At 39.0% G+C, this 24095-nt stretch overlaps 3 protein-coding genes across 3 annotated transcripts; all 3 read left to right on the top strand.

Annotated features, from left to right (window-relative positions):
* Positions 1 to 1307: 1307 nt before the first annotated feature.
* LOC124165013 (cuticle protein 21-like) lies at positions 1308 to 3194 on the top strand. The gene is made up of 2 exons (XM_046542251.1): positions 1308 to 1319; positions 2434 to 3194. The coding sequence occupies exons 1-2, from the start codon at positions 1308 to 1310 to the stop codon at positions 3175 to 3177; spliced, it is 756 nt and encodes a 251-aa protein (XP_046398207.1). The 3' UTR covers positions 3178 to 3194.
* Positions 3195 to 9051: 5857 nt separating this feature from the next.
* LOC124165014 (cuticle protein 21-like) lies at positions 9052 to 11352 on the top strand. Its single transcript, XM_046542252.1, has 2 exons — positions 9052 to 9063; positions 10519 to 11352. The coding sequence occupies exons 1-2, from the start codon at positions 9052 to 9054 to the stop codon at positions 11314 to 11316; spliced, it is 810 nt and encodes a 269-aa protein (XP_046398208.1). The 3' UTR covers positions 11317 to 11352.
* A 4450-nt stretch (positions 11353 to 15802) lies between these two features.
* On the top strand, positions 15803 to 17650 carry LOC124165015 (larval cuticle protein A2B-like). Its single transcript, XM_046542254.1, has 2 exons — positions 15803 to 15814; positions 17051 to 17650. The coding sequence occupies exons 1-2, from the start codon at positions 15803 to 15805 to the stop codon at positions 17648 to 17650; spliced, it is 612 nt and encodes a 203-aa protein (XP_046398210.1).
* The last annotated feature ends 6445 nt before the right edge of the window (positions 17651 to 24095 follow it).

Below are 24095 nucleotides of genomic sequence, written 5' to 3' on the forward strand. Positions count from 1 at the left end.
TTTTATAGCAAAAATATTGACAAATTAAAACATTTGGAAGGTCAACATAGAAGAATATATTATGCCATGTTTATAATTCCCTCGGTGGAAAAAGTGCAGAAACGTGGAACTCTAAATTACCATTCATTCGAGCGACGCTCTTATCCCAAGTCTGCAAATGCAAAGCTAGACATGATTTCCATATCCGGTATTTTGGGAACAAGATAATTTATGCAAGACAGTTTTCAATGTTGAGATGGCTTTAAGAACCCAATATAAAGGCCACAAATACGGCGCATAAAGAAATTTGTGAAAGAAAAAAAATTAAAACACGATACAAGGAGTGTCATACATTTGTTCTTATGAGTTTCTCACTATGAATTTTTGTATCTGGCAACGAAGCAGCCATGTAGAGGTGCTGAGATAGCCCGAGAGAAGAGTAGAATGGAAATCTCAAATACATCTAGGGGTTTTTAACATACATTAATGATGAAACAGTAATGCTATTCCTTAAAAAAAGGCAAACAAACGCATCATTCCCTTGGATTCATATAGAATCAATGAAATAAATCATTTATCGGATCCTTCCGTTTCCCCAAGACTGCACTTGAACTGGAATACTCTTAGTACATTACTCGAGATGTTAAAGTTATTTCGGGTTTCCCACCGGATAAGGTTCTCCATCTCTGCCGACGTTTCGATGGTCGTGTCGTCCATCGTCATCAGGGCTAGCCTATAAGTAGCATATACAAGTATAAATGGATCCATTACGGTGCTTCAACGTACAGAGAATACAAGACAGAACCATCTTAAGTCAGATTTACAATTCCGTCCATGGAAAATTAATAAAATTATGAAATTGTAAATTACCATTCATTCGCACATTTTTACAAATTACCCAGTGACCATGACAAGATCATGATTAAAGAGGAACCAAGAAACTAAGCGAGATAAAATTTTAATGACGATGAGAATAAATGAGCCAAAAATCTTCGGACGAGCAATAAAGATGAGAGAGATTCCTCCAATTTTTTTATTCCCGAAAACCCGCGGACCCCGATAGGCATTAATTGATTTCTTTCAGACCAAGGACGATTACTGGGCTGGGCATGTACGGAAAACCGGTGTGAAATAAAGGCGGCAGGCGGCACTGGAGTTGAAATTGAGACAAGGGGCATCGATGAAGATGAAAAACACGGGGGAGGGTGGGTGGAGCCAAGGATTGCCCCCCCACAGCGGGCGGAGGCTAAGACGCCACAATCATATATAAATGGCTGAGACGGCACGAAGAGACACGGCAATCAGCTACCAACTCCCAAGGAATAACTATGGCAGCCAAGGTGAGTTACAGTAGGCATTTAGCCTCCGCCACATCAGTTAAACTTAATCTGGGTGCAATAGTCCAAGTAGCTAAAAATATACTGTCCAGCTAAAATTTTAAAGGTTCCTAAGGAATATACCGGTGGACCATTACTTAGTTTACCGAAAGTAATAACACCGAAAGTAGCATCTTAGAATGGCCTACACTTGTCGGAAAGTTTGTTGAAGTCCGAGGTTACATTGCTGAGAGTTGCAAGTCCTCATTGCTAAAGTAAAGTTTTCTTACTTGGATTAACTAGCTTTTCAGTTAGCCATTGGTAGGATAACATATTAGCCTACATTTTAAGAAGGAATACGGTCAGCGACGCAGTTGTACATGAGGATGTCCTGCTAATTGCATAAAAATGGTACAACAAAGAAAGGGATTTTTTTTATAATCTTAACGCAAAGGACAAGACATTGAAGTGTGTAGAAATAGGTATGTTTAAAAAGAGTGTTTATAGGTTACTTTGCAGTTATAAATATTATCAAGATATAGAATTCATCGAGAAACACATTACTGAATGAGATAACTAGAAATGGTGACCGATTATATTCAATTCGAAGGTTCATTAATTGTATAAGGCATAATTTAACCCTATAAGGTTGGATTTAAGACATGAGCAATTTAAGATAAATATATCGTAGCTAATTTTTTAAATAATAATGATTCAAAATTGGGGGTTTTTCACAACAAGTAAGTAGGAAAAATAAACAAAGAATACCGACTCATTTTTAACTGTGTGGTATTCTATTTAAATTTCTCTTTGCGTATAATACTTAACGTCAGATGATAATTATTATTAGTCGAAACGCGGGTAGCTCTTATTTTAAAGAAGAAGTCATATGAGTAGAAGTTCTCCAATCAAGAAATCTCAAATATCAAACACGTCGCCAATGGCTATGATGCCTTAAATGGTTGCGCGTCTGCTAGAAAGTGGGATCACGAAACTATGCATAAACATTATAGCTCCACATAACGCGAGCGAGAGGGAAAATACACGTGGATGTAAAGGTTTGGTCATGCATTAAATAAATTGTCCATTTAAACCAGAATAATTCTAGCAACACTTATATTTGTGATTTTCGTCACAGTTCTTCGTCCTCGCCGCCCTCGTGGCCGTTGCCCAGGGAGGATACATCCCATCCGGCGTCTACAGCGCCACCAACAGCCACGTGATCGCACCCGCAGTCACCAGGGTAGCCGCTCCCCTGGCTTACCACGCTCCTCTGGCCTACCACGCACCCCTTGCTTACCAAACACCCCTGGCTTACCACGCACCCTTCACCTTCGCCAAGGCCGCCGAGGCACCAGCCACCACCACCACACCTGCACCGGCACCAGCCCCCGCACCCGCCGATGAGGACGACCAATCCGACCCCAACCCCGCTTACAACTTCTCCTACGACGTGAGCGACGCCGAGACCGGAGACACCAAGACCCAGAGCGAGAGCATGGAGAACGGCGTCACCAAGGGCAGCTACTCCGTCGTCGACCCTGATGGCGTGAAGCGCACTGTCGAGTACACCGCCGACGCCGTCAACGGATTCAACGCCGTCGTCAAGATGGAACCATCCGACATCGTCATCCCGGCCCCCAAGGCTAAGGCCCCCGAGCCCGCCAAGGAGGAGGCCCCCGCTCCTGAGCCCGCAAAGCCCGCAGTCAAGGCCGTGGTCGCCCCCGCCTTCTACCACTCCTCTCCCCTGGCTTACCACGCTCCCCTCGCCTACCACGCTGCCCCCGTCGCCAAGCTGTCCTACACCACCGCCACCTACGGCCTCCACCACGCCCCCCTCACCTACGCCGCCGCCCCCCTGCACCAGAAGATCATCTACTAAGCATGTGAAGTGATAAACCTATTCTGCCAACCTCTTCTGATAATCTGAATGTTTATTTATGATTAAATAAATTATTTCAAGCATCATTCACTGTTTAAATCTCTTGTTACCTTAGTTCATAACGCCGAAGATAAACCCGCACCCTTGACCTTAGATTTTAGTCTACAATGGACTCAGTAGCCACGTCAGTGATATTAAATTTATGATTACTCCTCAATGGAAAAACATGTGTCGCTAAGTACTGTTTCTGAATTTATACGCTGTATTATTCCCACTGATCCAGAGAAACCTGGAAATTGCGGTCCAGCAAAAACGCTGTGGAGCGTGCAGAAAAAAAAACCTACTAGGAGACCACGGAGGTATAAAAACATTTCTATGATCAAATCAACGTCAGTGGTATTAAATACACGACTACTTTTAAATCGAAAAATATGTTTCGCTAAGTAGTGTTACTGAATTCATACTCAGTACGATTCCCAAATCTTTATAATAGCGGCAAAGAGCAACATTGATGGCGACTGAATAAAATAATGATTCTATTTACTTGATGCCCAACAATCGGATTTAGAATTAGAGAGTTAGTAATACTTGTACGCAATGCCCTTACACTGTGCTTCTTGTTGCGAAATTAGTTTCTGACCAGACACATTAGAAATTTGAAATATCTAGAACAGAAAACGAAACAATATTCTTGGCTCAAACATAATTATTTAAGTGAAGGCGGAGTAATCAACCAGGAAATTAAGGGCCCAGCAAAAAATCTGAGAAATGTGCAGATAAAGGTTTTGGGAGTGCACGGGAGTATAAAAATACCTCACCATGGTCATGTGAACGTCAGAGGTATACGAACTACTTCAAGATAGAGTAAAATGTTTGGCTAATTATTGCTTCTGGAGTCATATGCGTAATTATTCCAAGCGATATATTTCAACGGCCAATTGATTTGATGGAAACTGAATAAAATATAAATGCACTTACTTAATGTCCAATTTTTTTATTAAGAGTTTTAGTGAGAGCAATAACTACACCCTTGCACCGTTTTATCATATGATCCATAAAAGATTCCCATATACCACCTATCTCTTGCTCGTTACGAAATACTTAAGATAAAATTAATATTTTCAAGAATCAATAATTGTAATTGCTTATAACATTTACGGAATGTTCTTTTAAAACCCAGCCTTGTAAGCCGAAGTTACCCTCGCATCCGCAGCTGTGTTGCTGTCCAATTCAACACTCCTGCGTACCGGAATTAAAGAAACTGTGACAGTCTCCGGATTGATATTATTGTTTGAGTAAACATTCCATCCCAATTCCCAGAACCTCGATTCTTAACACACACTTTCAATAGAAACCTATTGAAAGTGTGTGTTACGAATTACGCGAACTTTGATCAGTAAATCCGACCGTTACTGAGGCGAAATGCTACACACGGTCATTCATAACCCATATTTTGCATTTAAATTTGTTTTTGTGAAAAGCTTAAGGGAAAACTATTCAGCATTCTAACACAAGATCATTTACAAACACTCTTAAAACTAAAACTTAAACCGCCAAACCTCAGCACCGATGTGAATATTCATTTATGACCAAATTAATTTTGTATTATATGCTATAGAAATTTTTCCTCCCATCGACTTAACCCTTTGGAATCCGCCAACCCTGGTACGCCAAGGTTAGGCAGTCGTACAATGTTGTCGATGCGATTCAACGTTTCTCCATGATTTAATCAATCGGCAAAATCACTTCATATTCCCTTACTCTTTTTGTTTTCCTTGGTTACTCACCGAAAATATTTCGTTTTCGCGTTAAAATACATGCACCCCGAAGATAAGCCAGCTATATAGAAGCTAAGCTGGCCAAAAATCCTTGTAGTCTTAAGTATTGATAAATTAATGAAATATTTTGCGATTTGTGTATTTTTAAGATGCAATGAAACTTATTTACGATGATTAAGTCCAACATACTGTTATACAGGTCAATACAATTAAAAATAGGAAAAAGTGATGCGAGAGGCATAGTTTCAAGGGGCAAGTCCAAATTTTGCTACTTTGCTGAATTTCTTCTATTATTAACCATTTTTAATCCATCGTAAAGCTGCGCAAAAGGTGAATTGTGATTAAGTACTCAGTATCAGGTCCTTAAACTTGAAATTTTGGTCTTTGAAACGTATTATAATAATATAAAAAATACCGTTTATAAATATTTTTAATGCTACTTGCTCAAAAACTGAGGCTTGCCACTTTAATTTCTATTTTGAATCAGAAGAATAAGACTTTCCATACTTCAAAATATTTTCTCCTTACATTAGAAGATTTTTCATTTCCCCTGGTTATTTTTTGCTTTACGGTTAACCCCCGCAGAACAAGAAATAATAGGAACTGATGTAATATGAAGTCTGCTGGTAAGTTCAGGATCTGTGGCAATCCTAGACACTTTTCTGCCATGTTTTTCACGATAACTTCTTATATCCTTGTGCCATGCTTCCAACGCCTCTAAGCAAAGCGGTCAAATAGGAAGAATGTCCAATTTTACAATACCTACATATATAAGAAGGTGTAAAACACTTGGTGAAGCAAAATGAAAACCATAGATGTTCAATGTTCAAAACATGTTAAAAATAAGCGAAAAATATGGCATTTCAATTGTTTAATGAAACGTAGTTAAAACTATGAACGGTACAAAAATTTTCACCGAAACGGATTTTTAAAAACTTTCATTTTTCTCATGGCATGCTTTTAATTTAGGCATTTCAAAGCAAAACGTAACTAAGGCATAATACATCGGTCAATTTTCACAAAACAAATAGGAAAAAAACTTTGAGATCATTTTGGATCAATTTCACAGACGTCTTTTGCCTTAACAAAATGACTAAGAAAAAAAATCATTCCTGCGATAAGTACAATGATTATATTATAATTGGAAAATATGTTTTATTTTCCTAAATCAAAGGTGAAAAAAAATCATTTTTGGGCAGCTTTTTTCGATTTTAGCCCACTGTTTGACGTTATTCATCTATTACCCACGATATACCTAATTACTTCTAGCGTAATTTATCAACGCTTACCTCATTTTTTTATTTACCTCATTTTCAATGGCATTTAAGTTTCTGATTTTCGTTTTAATTTTCAAAAAGCAAATTACAGAGGGTTGTGTGCATTTATTCATCAAAAACATCCAGAGTCCATCCTGGCGGCTCCTGCGAACCATACAAATGGAGAGGAATAATTCCAATGCGAAGTGAAGAGTAATGCTTCATCACTTTATTCATGGTCTAAGTATTTGCAATAAGCTCTTTTGGTTAAGGGGCAGGCGGGAACGTTCAGATCCCTTCAAACCACAAAACCATCTACTTAGCGTCGAAAAAAACTTCTACGATGGATCACTAAATAATGCACACCACGTTTTTGTTGATAAGTTTAATAGTTGGAGAATTTTCTCTACAAGTGAAATAACGAAATGTCTGTCCGCCATTCCTTCAAAAAACCACCAATACATACAACGCATTCTTTCCAAGGTGCCATGGGTAAGCAATACCCACCTTATGGAAGTCCGTCCAGGCTGAAGAGCACAAAATAGGGAAAACCAATTCGAAATATACATCGGATGCGAAATGCTAGTCGGCGTATGGAAAAGTCGGGAAAGATGACGAAGGGAGTAAGAGGACGAACTCGTTTTTTTCTTTCGCATTCATAGATAAAACATGAGTCCTAGCTCTTCGTGGTACTCACGCGATTAGTAACGAAGGCCCCCTAAAGGTCGGCGGGCCAGATTGTTTTCGAGCAGTACCGAGCAAGATATGTTTTCTTCCAGAGCAATTGTAATTTTTCATTTCTCAGGGTAAGGAATTACTCGACTGAAAGTCATACTTCGTCACATCCACATAGCTTGGTTCACGCTTATGATAGACGTCGAGGCAAGTCATTATTCTCAGGCCACACTTTAGACAACATCTATAATGTAACAATCAGGCTATAATAATCTAAGAGGAATACCCCTCTATTCATGATATAAGTAAGTAAGCGTTACCTGGCACCATAAAGTCCACGAAAAAGAGATACTTCGTGGCTATATTTTAATTTAATTTGACTGAAGTATACGCCTCACGTATGCAATAATATAGCGCATATATAATTTAATGAGCTTATATGTATTTTATCACCATCGTACAACAGTACGCACAGAGATTACTATACCTTTGCCTGATTATCATATATTTGTCAGATTAAAGGAGGAATCCACACCAATAAAACAGAAATGGCAAGCAAACAAATAAATTCAAGCAACCAAGCAAAACACAATACCTCTTTATCAACGGATTGCTTGTAAAAATAAAAAAGAGATTAAAAAAACACGATATTGATTTTTTCCAAAACCTTCCGCTTCGCTTCATTGGAAATGAGTGTAGATGATCCTGATAGATGAATCAGAATTGGCACTCACCGTTATTTCTCCGAGTGATCAAAAACCTATTTGTTACTATTTAGTGAATTTTATACTGTTTAAAAAAATAATATTTCTTATCTTATTCTCCTCTTTTAGTAGAATATAAATGGGAATTTTAAATTATTTTTAATCCATTTTAATAATTTTATACAATTACGGCCTATGAGGCTACCAAAATTTCCTCATATGAAGTGCGAAATAGCGAAGCCTACATGGATGCAAGACGCGTAAAGTCGACAAGTAAACAACATTTCAAATTTAAGGAGAAGATCATCTAATCCAGTATTCAAACCTATAATACTCTGTTCCCAAAGCAGACGCGTAAATTATTGCGCAGATGACGTTCGCTAAACTGGCGAAGAATGAAATTACTAATAATTACCCTCAAGCAGCAAGTAAATAGGCATTAATTTCTCATTAACTCAGCCTTACCATCTTTTCATGATTAAATCTAGATATAATTTTAATATTACTTCCTCGGCGTCATATATTATTTATCCCCATCGATATTAATATTCTGGCTAAGCATAATGTTAAATATCTTCCACTAAATCCGGTAACATCAACTATAAAATGCATGAAAGAAGAAACAAGGATAAAATGGATTATGTGGAAATATATTTGCCGCATTTAAAAAATGTGACGTGGAAATTACATAAAATTGAACTGTTTTTTTTTAGATTCGCTGATAAAACTTTTTTAATTCAATATTTACGCTAATGTAGCGAATGAAATAATGTATTTTTCACATTAAAAATGCTTCGTCATGAGCATTTTACAAGCATCCACCATTGAAAACAAAAAGAAATAAAAAAAAACACCATTGAATTACCAACATCCACCACAAAATTGATTGAGATCTTACAAACTTAGAGGCTCTTGAAGATATCGCTAAACAAAATGAAACAGGAATTAATTATTGAAACATAACAATGATTTGTAGGTAGGCACAGAAGACAATACATAAGAACTTGTGACGAAATTAATTTCTGTCAAATAACATAAAAAATTTGAAATATGCAGAAGAAAGAACGAAATATTAACCCTATTTTATAAAATCAAACATGATAATGTAAGCCAAGGTGGAGTAATCAACCCAGAAATTGCGGTCCAGCAAAAAAAGCGGTGAGATGTGCAGAAAAAAATGCTCTTTGGAGCCCACGGTTCAGCGAGCGAGAATTAATTTCTCCCCGATCAAGGGCGACCTTTGGGGAGGGCATGTGCAAAACCGGTAGAAGACGTCAATGGGATAGGTTGCAAAAGAAGAAATTCGGACGAGGTGGCATCGACGAAGAGGAATAAGCACGGGGGTGGAAGAAGGGCGGGGCAACCTTCAAAAATGCGACACAAGGGCGATACCAAATGGTATATAAGCGACGGAGAATCAGAGGGAAGACACTGTCAAACAAGTCATCCCAAGGAATAACCATGGCACTTAAGGTGAGTTCCAATATCCTCCCAACTGTAGCGTAGTACCAAAAGATCGGGGTAAAGGAAGCAATTCATTACTGGAAATGTTCCTGGCACTTTCACGAGCTCAATCCTTACGAGGAAAGGCCTAATTGTTTCAATCTAGAATAGCGGTTCGAAATAGCAAATAATTTCTTTTCCACGAAAAATAATTTAGCTAACACCGAACAGAGTCTGGCTCAACCAGTTCTATGAACCAATTAAATGGTTCAAAACTACTTCTAGTAAATAATAGATCTTGTTTGCCTCATTTTATACACGAGATAGTTTAGGCATGAAAACGCACGAAATCGCTCAGTAATTTTTCTTCGTTTATATAGATAGAAATTAAAAATTGACTGATTATTCAAAATTATCTATAATTATTTTCAACAGTTTTACGGTAAACATTTAAAATTTTCGGACCATGATTTTGGCTAATTACGTGCCGAGTCTAGCACCACGCTGAAAACTTTGACACTCGTAAATTTCCAAACTAAACGCTGTTGAACAGTTCTAAGTCTAAAAGGCTAAAATATACATTACCGCCACATCCATCACTTCATAATTTTAGAAAAACTTGTCAGGTATTCGGTTCTTTAGGGACCATAATTTAAAAAAAGACCTGTACTTCAAAATATGAATGATAGCCGCATAATAAATGTGTAAACGTAGCAATAAAAAACGGAATTTTGAACCATTTCTATGATTGGTAAGATCATTTCAATTAATTTTGGACGTGTTATACACTTCTCTGCCAGCACCACCCCAATTAGGTAGATTAGGCTGGCATAAAGGTCTTCTAAATGGAAGGGAGGATTGTTCGATCAAAATATATTGTTTAAAAATTTATTAACGTTCAAACGGCAACACATTAAGCTCTCAAAAAAGTAAAATTGTTATGTAGATTAAGTATGTTGAGTATTACCCGGTATGTAAAGAATGACTTAGTAATAATAAAATATGGGAGATGTAACATGATATCAACAGCTCTATAAATGAGATACGAAGATTTTAATGTTAATTCCATGAGTGTAACGCCATTATTTGTCGAAATCGAAGACAGGTATATCCATAAATATAATGGAATTCATTTCCGTGAACAAGTTGAAAATATTCAACCGAAAGCTGGAATACCAACAAAATTCATACCAGATTGCATTTTGATATCGCGCTTATTTTACTATTTATATTTAGGACGAAGTCAAACTAATAATACAGCGGTGCAATTCGAAAAAAAAAACTTAAACATACACTTTCATAGCATTTACTCGAAGTAAAGCTTTTGACTACGAATTTTTTGAATAGGTATATAGCAAAATCATTTATATTTACATTCCCTTAAGTGAGAAACTGATTGATAAACACGGAGCTGGCGTGGTGCTAGTCAGAGGGTTAAAGTAGAGATAGCATAATGCTCATATTTTTTTCTTCCTTCCGATATAGTTCTTCGTCCTCGCCGCCCTCGTGGCCGTTGCCCAGGGAGGATACATCCCATCCGGCGTCTACAGCGCCACCAACAGCCACGTGATCGCACCCGCAGTCACCAGGGTAGCCTCTCCCCTGGCCTACCACGCTCCTCTCGCCTACCACTCACCCCTTGCTTACCACTCACCCCTGGCTTACCAAACACCCCTGGCTTACCACGCACCCTTCACCTTCGCCAAGGCCGCCGAGGCACCAGCCACCACCACCACACCTGCACCGGCTCCCGCACCAGTCGCCAAGGCTGCCCCTGCACCCGCCGAGGACGAAGAAGTCGACCCCAACCCATCCTACAACTTCTCCTACGACGTGAGCGACGCCGAGACCGGAGACACCAAGACCCAGACTCAGACCCTCGAGAACGGAGTCACCAAGGGCAGCTACACTGTCGTCGACCCTGATGGCATCAAGCGCACTGTCGAGTACACCGCCGACGACGTCAACGGATTCAACGCTGTCGTCAACATGGAGCCATCCAACATTGTCATCCCGGCCCCCAAGGCTAAGGCCCCTGAGCCCGCCAAGAAGGAAGCCCCCGCTCCTGAGCCCGCAAAGCCCGCCGTTAAGGCCGTGGTCGCCCCCGCCTTCTACCACGCCTCTCCCCTGGCTTACCACGCCTCCCCCCTGGCTTACCACTCTCCCCTAGCCTACCACGCTGCCCCCGTCGCCAAGCTGTCCTACTCCACCGCCAACTACGGCCTCCACCACGCCCCCCTCACCTACGCCGCTGCTCCCCTCCACCAGAAGATCATCTACTAGACAGCTGACTGAGAGGACCACCATCATCTTCACACACCTCTGCTGAACGAATATTTATTTATGAATATTAAATAAATTATTACAAGCATAATTTATTGTGTTCACTTTCTTATTGATTTCCTACTTTCTAATTTCTCCCAACCCCTTGTGCTCGTGATTTATCACTTCGTCCTATGGTCCATGAAATGTGTCTACACAAGAACTGCAATTTCATGAGTGTATTCATTTCTTAGTACAGTAACAACGTCCAAACTAATTAACGAGAGTGAGATAAGAATTTTTATCAGGAAAGCATTCTCAAATAGCTGTCAACGTAACGACTGAGGGCATTAATTTCGATAGTGGGTATCTTGAGACAATTCTCAGTTAGGTATTCCATTTCTTTCCTAAGGTTGTTTCACTGCTCCTCTGTTCACCATAAGATCATCTACTAAACGGTCTGAGAGGAATTTATGAGCTTGATAGTTTGATTTCCCAACCAGTTTAATTGGTAAAATGCATAAATATCCAAACCAAGTTAAGAATATAAATTTATAAGCTGGTATTCATTCCAAAATAAATCACTACGTAACTTAGGGATGGTGTGATTAAGATGAAAGGTGGTTGAAGACAGTACTCAAATATTTCTTTCCTATTTTTTCATTTCTTTCTCTAACGCTGACACTCACCACTAATTGACCTTTAAGGAATACTTGACATTTCCTCACATCTCTACAGCAACCATTATTTATTTTTGATTTAGTTAAATACTTCAACGATTCATTACATCACTGATTATTTCTCACGTTGGATGAACGCTGGCAATGTTTTGTACATGCTATGCTAGCAGGAAACATCCGGCACAAATTTCGGAACAATTCGTCATCAGAAAAACAGATTGTTTTTGCTAGAACAATGAATGAAGTCACAACTACCTACCGTTACATTTTATGCCAATTTAAATTTTACCATTTTCTGGCGAATCTAAATCGAGCAAAATATGTATTTTCTGTGTGGTTCCAGTTTATTTCATGTTTGTCACTCCCTTAAGTTTTCCAACTATGTCGTCATGTCGTCTTAATTTCGTCAAAATTCACGGTCTGTTGATAAGCCACTATATGTAGAAATATAGATCACGTAAAAATCACCAGCCGCACGTCAACCAAAAATTTAACATACAAAAGATGCCGTGAATGCGAACGCAGCATTGGAAGTAACTAATATGACGTCACAAATATCTCTAATGACGTCACCTATCTTTCAGCAAAATCCAGGGCCCGCTTAAGGTTGAGAGTGGGGAAATGGACGGAGCTGGATAGCAGACAATTTTGGAATTTTTCTGCTGAATTTTTGCCAGGATTAATGAACACTTTACCCGTCTTCCGGTTTCGGCACAGGCTTGAGGTCAATGTGTCGTCACGGCACACATTGCGCTTCATTGGCCATTCATTGCGCTTCTAATATATCTACGTGTGCAGATAAATACGTGAAGAGTGTCTGCGCCTAGCTGACCGAGGGCAATATGATCAACATAACCATTTTTCTTTTGAACTGTCATTCGTAGATCTACAATTAAGTCTGAGAGAGTTTTTTTTTTAAGTTTTAAGACGAATTCACGGCTTTTTACAGTTTTTTTCACGGTAGTACGAAATCCACGGTAATACGAAATACGGTTTCCATGGTTATGCGAGAGCCCTGATGAGGGTCATTGTGACCGAGGGGCGACTTTGAATGGTTTTATGAGTCGTTCAATCAACAATAACAAACATAGCACAAACAACGTATTCTGTGAAAGGCTGTCACAGTCAGTCGGTATTGGAGCTGGTGTAGTGCCTCCATATTGAAAGCGCCCCTAAATCTTCCCTCCACAAATTAATATCCTAGAAAAAGGGCCGAAGAGAAATACCCAAAAATTTCGCACTCCAATATGATTAAAATTCATTTCGCACTATAATTAAAAATGTCAACATACATATTTCAAGTAAAACTCACCGCATATCCTCTCTAATTCCTTCCATTTGATATCCAATATAACCTCTACCTCGATAAATACGCAATACTTGCGCCTCATGCTTATAATTTATTGCGTTGAGCTAATGATTTACAGGCCCTGGTTCTAATCCTGGTCTTTAACAACGACGACACGACAACTCCTCGCTGTGGGAGGTAGCCGAGCAAAAGTTGTCCCTATTACCTTGAATGCGTGAATTTCACAGCCAAGTAGCATAATCCGGGGGGAGCTGAATCCTTACACAAAAAGATATGAAGAAAAACACTAAGCACTTTCCTCATAAAAAATTATTAAACTACAGTCGACATGTTTCGCTGCACTGCAGCATTATTAAGACTAAACCAAGAAATTAACCATACCAATATGAATACAAAATTGCACACTCGCAAACATTTGAGAAGGTGGGCGTGGAAGGAGGGAGGGTTGGGAATTTTAAAACTGGCCGTTTGGTCTGGGGTGCGGTAGAGGATGGTGACTATTTTCAAGTTCTCGGAGGGTTTTTTTCCCCATTAGCTGAGGGAGGTGAAGGATCGGGGAGTGGAAGGGAAAAACATGGTCATTAGTAATAACTTCTTTCCTACTAATGGCAGAAACGATGTACAATTGCTCCCAAATGTCCATATTTTCCCTTTATTAACCCGTTGCAGCATTTCTGGGATGAAATCAGCCCCGTGTCCATCTTCTAGGAGGTGAGCCGCGAACTGGGATTTTCCATCCCTGTTTTCAAAGTCCCTCTTATGCTCTTATGAAATGAATTATCAAAGTTTTTATTTACGTATAAGCATCGTGAAAGATACCGGCTTCATTCAATAAACTCGAAGATCATAGTTACAATGGCCGCATGAAGGATGGATTTTTATAGATCCATATTCTTGTTATAACAAAGAGCATTTTTTATGCATGTGATGTCCTTTTATGCTAGAAGAAAAAGAGGCTTTATTCGAACGTGGAAGAAAATTAAACTGCCTAAATAATACGAGGTATTAGACAGGTCTAAACGAATATGGTAAGAAGACAACAGGTAAAGTATTTAAAACTTAATGAAAAGTATCATAGAGAAATAATTCTCTAAAGACAGCTTTACGAAGAACCCTAAAATACATTTATTTATTTTGCAAGGCCGATCTGGTCGCGGAATCTGATTGATGGCAGATTGCTTTAATACCATATGCATTTTTTTAAAATCCTAACTACAGCAAATTTCGGGACTTAATTTCTTTTTTAAATGAGTCAGCAGGAGTAATTTATGCCAGATTACAGCATGTTTATCTCTTTGACCTCATACGGTATTACCAGAGGTAAGCAAGGTTCAAACGATGTGAAGCGATTCGCTAATTTAAATCAAATTTCAATGGTAATAAAATTTCACCACTATACTTGATCACATACCGCCTTTCACCAAATTAAGTAAGAAAGGGACAAACTGGATTGTTGGATGAATATTTCAATAGGTACCCTTACCTATTGACAAATGAAAATCTTTCGTAACATTTTCAGCGTGAATTACAGAAGGACAACTTTATTATGGCTAAACTTTTACGAATATCAAGGCCAAAAAGACGTAATGTGATAGTTTGATAGTTGGTTGATTTTTCTCAACTTTAATTGTTACAAACTGGGCATAGGTAACAAATAGCGGGACATGTTCACAAATAAGTAAAATTCTTATCATAAATAATATATAAAAATGCCATTCACTTAGATTTTGCATACTCAAGGGAATACCTTAGGTTTAAAATGATTAAAAAACGCTCAAAAGTATTGTTGAAAAAAAGTATATATTTCGATGTATATACTTTTTGACTTTCAAGGAGAAAAAAACACCAAGTCGGTAAAATTGACCATTATTATTTCATCCCAGTATAATTAAAAAGCCGATAACATTACCGGATTATAAAACAAAAATACCAGTGCTTCGCCCGTGTTCGATACCGGGAACCACTATTTGAAGACCTTTAAGGAGTGAACTCAAAAGACGAGAAAACTGGATTCTTCGGTGCATACATCAACGCCTTAAACCACTTTTAAAAATCATCGAGAGCATATCTAGAGCACAAATATAAAAGGACTACTTTATGATGCCGAAAAATTTCCACGGTTATTTTTTTTATTTTTAAATGTCACGACTGATTCGACCGCGGTGAACGGGGATGTTCCTAGACGGTGCTTCGAAGGTCGAGTCTCCGGGGAGTCGCCACCGCTGCTTCGAAACGGACGAGTTGAGGGAAAATGCATCCATCAAAGAGGTTGCGAAAGGGAAAAGAAACTGGACGAAAAAGAGGAGAACAAACGGGTCCAGTTGCGGTCATGGATCGGGGATGGGGTGTGCTAAAAGTCGCGATGTCAGGCGGTGGGAGGGGAGGAGAGGAACGGGGGGTGACAATCCGCAGGACTGTGGGGGATGGCAAAAAAATTCGCGAGCGATGATGTATAAAAGGATGGTCCGTTCGGTCCCACAGTCAGATGTTCCCGAAGGATCACAACAAACTACAAGACATGTCTCTCAAGGTGAGTGTCGACCAAAGATCTTACGAATTTAAAAAACCCTGAAGTGCTTATTACAAGCACTTTCTAAACGGATTGTGGGTATACCATGTGATTTGAGGGAGAATCAAAGAGAATATTAGGGGAAATATATATTTATATCATAACTATGCCTTGGGTATTTGTCAAAATTATTCGTAGCACTTTTTCGATTGTTAAACAACTATTTAACCATCTCAATATCATGATTTTTACGGCATGGGTAAAATTTTGTTGTCACAAGACATTGCGAATGATTTCATTAGGAGTCGTAAGATGAGATGTTCATCAGACACAAGTAAGGAAGAGTGTATGCAAATACTCATTATACAGTATTCTACTTCTCGATATGTTGATTAACATATCAATTAAAAACATCGCGAGCAGTCATCAGTCGGGTCTCCATAATTGCACATATCGATATCCAGCTGCGATTACCTTCTTTTGTAACATAAATCATTGTATGTCGTTTTCATGTTGTAGCTGTTGGCTCATAGAGGTCTCTTTCGGTGGTTCCTAGAGACACCATGCTTAAGCTTTTCAAGTTCTATTACTATTTTTATTCCACTAACTAAAAGTGTTGGACGATTCATCCTAATGTTATGTAGCAATAATGATGTACCCATTTAATAAAATTCTAAGGTAATTATACCTCATAATATTGTATCGATTTTGTTAAATATGCTATGATAGTATCACATATGCGCTCTACCATCATATAATTCTTTTTGTGTAGCCCTGAAGACGGAATACAATACGTTCCGAATCCTTTGAAAACAGTCATTTTTTTCATCGCCCAAATTGACGACCTAATCACGATATTTTAGTGGAAACATATTCTTTGTACATTATTTTAACAATGTATGTTATTAGTCTCATTTCTGTACAGTATATGGAATATTTCTATGTATCATGGTAATTAATGCATTAATTTTCATTTATTTTTATGTTTCAATCTTTCACAATATTCTCAAATGAACACACGTTAAAGAAAAGCGTACTCTGACTCATTAGTTATGGCATATTCTTTTGTTTTTGGCCGCACCAGCTAGCTGTGTTTAATTTAAGAGATGGCAACCCCAACACTGGTTCTTACCACAGGGGTGCCTATAATCCACCTTGTAAAAACTCATGCTTGAGTAAGCTGTTATAATTTCATGTACCATAATGTGGAATAAATATATTATTATTATTATCATTAATTACTGATTATATTTACAGCTCTTCGTTCTCGCCGCCCTTGTGGCCGCTGCCAGCGCAGGCTATCTCGGCCAACGCGTGTCCTACGCTCCCATCGCTTACAGAACCGTCTACGCTAAGGCCGCTCCCGCACCAGCACCAGCCAAGGCTGCCCCTGCACCCGCCGAGGACGACGAAGTCGACCCCAACCCATCCTACAACTACTCCTACGACGTGAGCGACGCCGAGACCGGAGACACCAAGACCCAGAGCCAAAGCCTCGAGAACGGAGTCGTGAGGGGCAGCTACACTGTCGTCGACCCCGATGGTATCAAGCGCACTGTCGAGTACACCGCCGATGACGTCAACGGATTCAACGCTGTCGTCAACATGGAGCCATCCAACATCGTCATCCCTCAGCCCAAGCCCAAGGCTGCCGCGCCGGCACAGCCAGCCAAGGTGGCTGCAGTGTATCACGCGCCGACCGTCACCTACCACGCCGCTCCAGTGGCGAAGGTTTACGCCGCACCCGTGGCCACCAAGCTGGTCTCCGCACCCCACTCGTACAGCACCTCCCACTTCTCTTACCAGCCCTCAGTGGCTGTTGCCGCACCAGCTTACAAGAAGTTCGTCTACGCCTAGTCATCTAAAACTACTATAGCAGCCAGGCGGTGCTAAAGCTGAGAAAGTTAAAACTAGCTTCTACACCAACCAACCTTCTAAGAATGAAATCGACCAAAGTTTTCACCGCCGATCCCTTACTTAGGGTTTATGAGCAGTCAAAACTGAGCTCCATTCATTCTTAGAACGTTTTTTCAGGAACCTATCAAGTTTAATTTTCCATAGCTCAAGCACGATACGAACTCACTTAGCGAAAGCATCAGTCGGAATTTACTTGAAAGAAATAGACATTTAAATGAACACAACTGTGCCACTACCACCCTCAATAGGCTAGGTTATGCTTTAATATCCATGCCAACGCAACGCATTTTCCCTCGGAGTCACGATGATCAGTCGCTTAGAAACCAAGACATGAGTATTCAACAATTTTCATGATAACAACCACGTCAATATCACCACAAAGTTCCTATGCAAAAGTTCAATTTCTTATACTCCATGGAAAATGAAAAACATTTGAAAAAAAGGTTCACAGTTTACAAATATCGACGCCTTTAAGGAAAAAAGTGAAAAATATTGCAAAGGACCCACTCATTCCCAAGTGTCCGTCACCATCAACTCTGCAGAGGAACTTTCCACACTTATGAGTGAAATATTTTGGGGCCATTCCTGAGACTTCTGACACCGAAATACTTCAACAGATTCATAAAGTTCGATGGATAATTTATTCTGAGAATGTAATTTATTGAATAATTAAAATAAATAATGAAATATAAATTATTATTTTTGTGAATTCTACCCTATGTACCATTAAGTGTGATATTTGGTAAAACAAAGAATGAAAGGTTAAACAGTATCAGTCAATGATAACATCCATTCAAATTTCACTTTACCACAACATTTTTCAATCAAAGCTAAGTTAATAATATACTGTTTTAAACGAGAATTAGAAAATTAGTCGTATTTCAATGTAAGATTTTTTTCCGAGTGTTAATCCTCTGAGTTGGACAGTCAAAAATGAAATCTCTCTGGAAAGGTTCTCTCGAACACCGGTTTGGTTAACATTTTTTTAAGAGGAACTAGTGTAAAATAAACTATTACACTTCGTGCCTCGATTGAATATGAAAACATTGAATACATTTCAATACATTTAACCTATTGTACTACCTAAAATCAATACAGGAACCATAGATAGCTTAGCGTGATATAAATATTAAATTTTTGTAAAAAAAAGAACACCCAAGCTGGTGCAGCAATACATTTTACGATGAAGATAATAGCCCGCTTTTTAGGATTTCGCCCCACTGAGCGATCTGCGTTCGCGAACTCGGAGAAGGTAAGAATTGAATTAACTTATAAGATGCTCACGATTAAAATACTAGAGAAAAATAGCAAGACTAGATGAAGAGAAAACAAACAAAGGTAGCACAAATAGACTGAAAGTAAATATAGATCTGGTTCTTTCCGGGCTAATAGGCTGAATAAATTTCACGGGTTTTCAACCGGGGAAGAGTAATCCATTTCCCCCAACGTTTCGAGGTCCAACACATTCCTCATCGTCAGGGAATGAACGTCCGACTCGTTTCTCATCATCAGAATCATTCCTTGATGATGAGACCTTCCGTTTAGGACCTCGACAGTTGGAGAAAATGGAAACTATCACCCGGACATAAAACTGAGATAACCTTATTTCGACAATTACATGGAAATATACTGTTTTTATCCACCACCAAAAATTCATGGGTATACAAATGGGATGTACGCGTTTCAATTTCGTCCCTCTCCGCTGCATTTTCTACCGAATGATGCAAGCGGTGGTAAAGCCAGAATCACAAGATCATTTTATCCGTCATTTCCGAGTGATCAGTACAGCGACCACCAGAGTGATTCCACCACCGACCACCGACTCGCAAATGATCGTCGCCGGCAATAGGGTGGTTTCCTATTATTTTTTTATTGCCTTAATCGAAAGATTATTACTCCTGGAGTACGCATTTCACGCTCTTAGATTTTTGAATGACGATATCTATTTTTCGCGATTATGCGAAAAGTGAAAATTTTCAAACGCGCGAAAACGCGACTGCTAGGAAGGAATGCTGGGAAAAGTCCGTGTGACTAGTGTCCGTGTGTATTTCTGGTTCCAGCTGTCGCCGTGAGAGGTGACCTTGGGGCGAGGCTTTGAGCGCTGATACGAGGCTGCTAGCAGGTAGCGCTTGCCTTAAATAAAGATCATTAATACCTTATCAAACGAAGGAAACTTTCCGAACTTAGGTAATTTTAATGGGTGATTATAAAGACATGTTTCCCTGAGCTCTGAGCCTCATGTACGCATTGGTAATCTTAGACAATGTAGAACTCCTACCTACTCGTATAGAAACTAGGTCCCTGTGACGTCACGTGGAGTGGAATCGCATGGGCGCCAATATGGCGTTTTTCAAATGCGGTTAAAATTGACCATTGCCATTCGTCTGAACAGGGATTTCTAAAACCAAATAATTTGTATATTATGAATACACTAATGGCGGGTAACGAATCGCAATCAATGCATTTCGTTTTCTTTGACGAAGGAAACTATCCTATTGTTTTTCGCGATCACTCCAATGAATAGGATTCCCATCACTTTTTTCATCACTCGCCTGGTCGCTTTTTCCGTCGCTGAAACCGTCCCTAAAACCCCATATCAGCCAATGAGAACGCTTACCCGCATGGAGCGAATGCAGCGCAACGTTTGACAATTGAGGGAACGACATAGATAAACAAACACGCTATATTTTTTCGTGATGCGGGTCCCATGGCAACGAGCCGTGATATCGGAAGTGATGCGATAGGCGACGGCGGGAATGACCGTGTGATTCAGAAAAATGATCATTCGAGGGATCACTTTGCCGGTCGCGAATAGCGATCGCTCGAGTGATCACTTTTAGCGACGAAAGAAAATGATCGTGTGATTCAGGCTTTAGATTGCTGGTCTTATCGCTTGAAAGTAACGTCTACGTGATGATACTCATTGACAGCATGGCTAAAAATATTCGTCATGATTTGTGTGAGAAACGAGGTTTTCCATATGGTTATTTTTTGTTCCCTTTTGTACATCAGGTTTAAGCTGCTATGACACGACCCTCAGATTGTCCACTGTATGTTAATTTAAGAGAAGCATTAGAATGGGTGTTAAACGAAAAAGTGCATATTAAGAACTAAACAAAAACAAAGAACTGAATCTCTATCAAAACATCACTTTTGTACAACTCGTTGAATCCAATTTCCTTAGCAAACAATAATACAAATATGATTTTCTTTGACATAATATATGGTTTCACAACAAAAATTACTTCAAAATCCCTGAAGGAGCGGTAGAAGGAAACCCAAACCAAGTATTTAGCTTGAATCAAGATTTCTTGTACAATAAAGTGAACTTAAAATGGAATGTATACAGTATTATTATCTGATAAAGTATTCAAGAAAAATATGTCAGGCTTTAATAACTAAAAAAATTAAGTTTTTAGATCCCTCACAAAGTATTTCAGCATTTTAAGGGGCGATTTTTTTAAATTCGTAAACTCCTACCGTGCATTCATCTTCCAATGCGTACCTTTTTAATGCACCCCGCAGTTATAGCACAATATATATATTAAACAATTAAAAAGTATTAAATAAGCGCTCCCAAAAAGAAGCAAAAAGTACTCGTGTCCCGATTCACTCCGTGTCCTGCATGTTCCGCTTGGAACCCATTTCCGTACAAGATCCAGCAAGTAACTTGTGTATTACAGAACCGCATCTTCCTTACAAATAACGAAACTGAATTTTGACGAACTTGAACCAAATTCAATTTAATCTTGCACAGGGAGCGGCAACATGTAATTTTAATCCTTTTTTTTTTAATATGAACGCCATTTACCCGGATGATATTGTAACGGAGCGTTGGTGGTCTTGTTTTAGAGGCGCAAGTATTTGAGGCGTGCGTTTCCCGTTGAGGCCCATTTTTTGAGTGGCGATTAGTAGTTGCCCCTCGATTTTTTTCTCTACGGATTTTTGAAAATCCCATTTTAAATGAACAGTCCCAGCACCCAACAAGTTTTGAACACCAACATCCGCGAATAAACTGCCAGTATAGCGCCTGCTGTGCTGGCAAGAGTCATGACAAATGCCAAAATCGGTTTACTCCGTGCATCGAGAATGGAGGACGTCCCCTATCTGTTTTGATCTTTCAAAACTGTAGACATAGATTTAGACTCATGCCTACATCATAAAAAAAATAATTCAGAAATTTCTGATTCATAAAAGGGGTTTATTAAGTTTTGAAAAAGGAAGACATGTTGCCGAAACCTGTATTTATTATTGAAGAGTTTTCAGTTATTATAGTTATATTCAATGCACAATCTATGAGGTACAATGAGTATCAGGAGTCTCAACACCATCACTAAAAATTGTATTTACCTCTACATATAAATTTTAGCATTCTTTTTTGTTAGTTCATTAATGTTTATCTCGGTTCTGAGTCATAAATATAATTAACGAAGTCCAGAATGAAACAGACGCGAGAACGGTCGTCTAAATGTCAAAAGAGACCCAAAAACCCGCAGCATCATACAGTTTTATGTCTACTGAAAAATATACCGCCTTTGATTGTACAAATCACAGTCCATCTTTCCGCATACGCTGCTAGAAAAATCTACACCATACGTGGATTATTTCCCTGCTAAGAGCTAATATTGGGATAAAATGGAAGTTGCTTACCATCCGTATTTAATTAAGCATACTTCTATGATGTTTAATTCAAGTGTGGCAACGTTATCGTTCGTATGAGACATTTTGAGCTTCAGTTTTTAACATCAATTACGGCCGTTTTACGAAGGTGGAACGAAATTGGGCATCATTAAATAACATGTTTCTCGAACGGGCGTGATTTCATTTACGTAAGTGGAGCAGGGACTCTCTTTCTACCTTACGTCTATATATTTGCAATCCACGGTTTTACAAAGAGCATCAGAAGTGAAAGTTCAAAAGTTCACAAGGTTAATCAATAACAAGTCTCTAGAAAAATGGGCTTTACAAAAATAAATAATAAGTCTTTAAAGAATTATTCCATACCTCTAATGAATAGGGTCGTTTCCTTCGTCAAAGAAAACGAAAGGCATTGATTGCGATTCGTTACCCACCATTAGTGTATTCATAATATACAAATTATTTGGTTTTAGGAATCCCAGTTCAGACGAATGGCAATGGTCAATTTTAACCGCATTTGAAAAACGCCAGATTGGCGGCCATGCGGTGCCACTCCACGTGACGTCACAGGGACCTAGTTTTTATACGAGTGGATTGGAGTTTTACATCGTCTATGATTACCAAAGCATGCATGAGGCACATGGCTCAGGGAAACATGTCTATTAAAACTGCCTAAGGTCGGAAAGTTTCCTTCGTTTGATAGGGTATTAATAATCCTTATTTAAGCCAAGCGCTACCTGCTAGCAGCCTGCATCGTATCAGCGCTCAAAGCCTCGCCCCAAGGTCACCTCACACGCTGACAGCGGAAACCAGAAATACGTCACACGGACTTTTCCCAGCATTCCTACTTAGACGTCGCGTTTTCGCGCGCTTGAAAATGTTCACCATTCAGTTAAAAATAGATATCGTCCTTTAAAAATCTAAAAGCGTGAGATACGTACTCCAGGTTAATAATCTTTCGATTAAGGCAATAAGAAAATAATAGGAAAGCACCCTATTCACTTTTTATAAGTGACGGATGTTATAAATAATAAGAAACAACCGCTCTTTGCAACATCGCCGAGCCCTAATAATGGTGCGCGCCTTAGGAAATAGAGAAGAGATTATACTCTGCTGTACTCGCAGTATGTACCTAGAGCATAATTTCTGGGCGTTACTTAGCGGGAATACCCCATTGTTTACGTCGTATATTCCTCAGATGTTTTATAATAACAACGACTGTCACATTTTATGACTCGAAGGTTTCATTTCCTTCACTTGTAACTACTTATGAGAGCTGACCATGCCATACAGCTATTTTAGCTCTTATTATATTGACATAATGAACTCGGATGATGTAGCATTCATTGTATAAAATAGGATAAATCTCAATAACTTAGCAGAAAAACTAGAAGCCATGAATGTTAGATTGATAGTACATAAATATAAGAAATAGTATATGAAAATGTGAGGTGAAGCGGATAATGAAGCACCAACATTAAAAAAGCTGGACTAAAGCTTTAATTTAATAAAGGAATTGAATATTTAGGTGTAATATTAGTTAGTAGAGGTAGTGAAGAAAATGGATTTCTAGAAGATAGAATTATAACAGCGGAAATACAACCTTGGCCAGCAACTCGAGCAGCTGAGCATCAAAAACCTGAAGAATTCCTTTCCCCACCACGTGATATCAAGTTTGACTCAAATCTTGAATGGAAGTATGTAAAAAACAAAGGTCTGTCATGAATTCTTTTTTCTCATGAGAGTC

Source organism: Ischnura elegans, chromosome 9, assembly GCF_921293095.1.
Source record: "Ischnura elegans chromosome 9, ioIscEleg1.1, whole genome shotgun sequence".
Taxonomy (NCBI): Eukaryota; Metazoa; Arthropoda; class Insecta; order Odonata; family Coenagrionidae; genus Ischnura; species Ischnura elegans.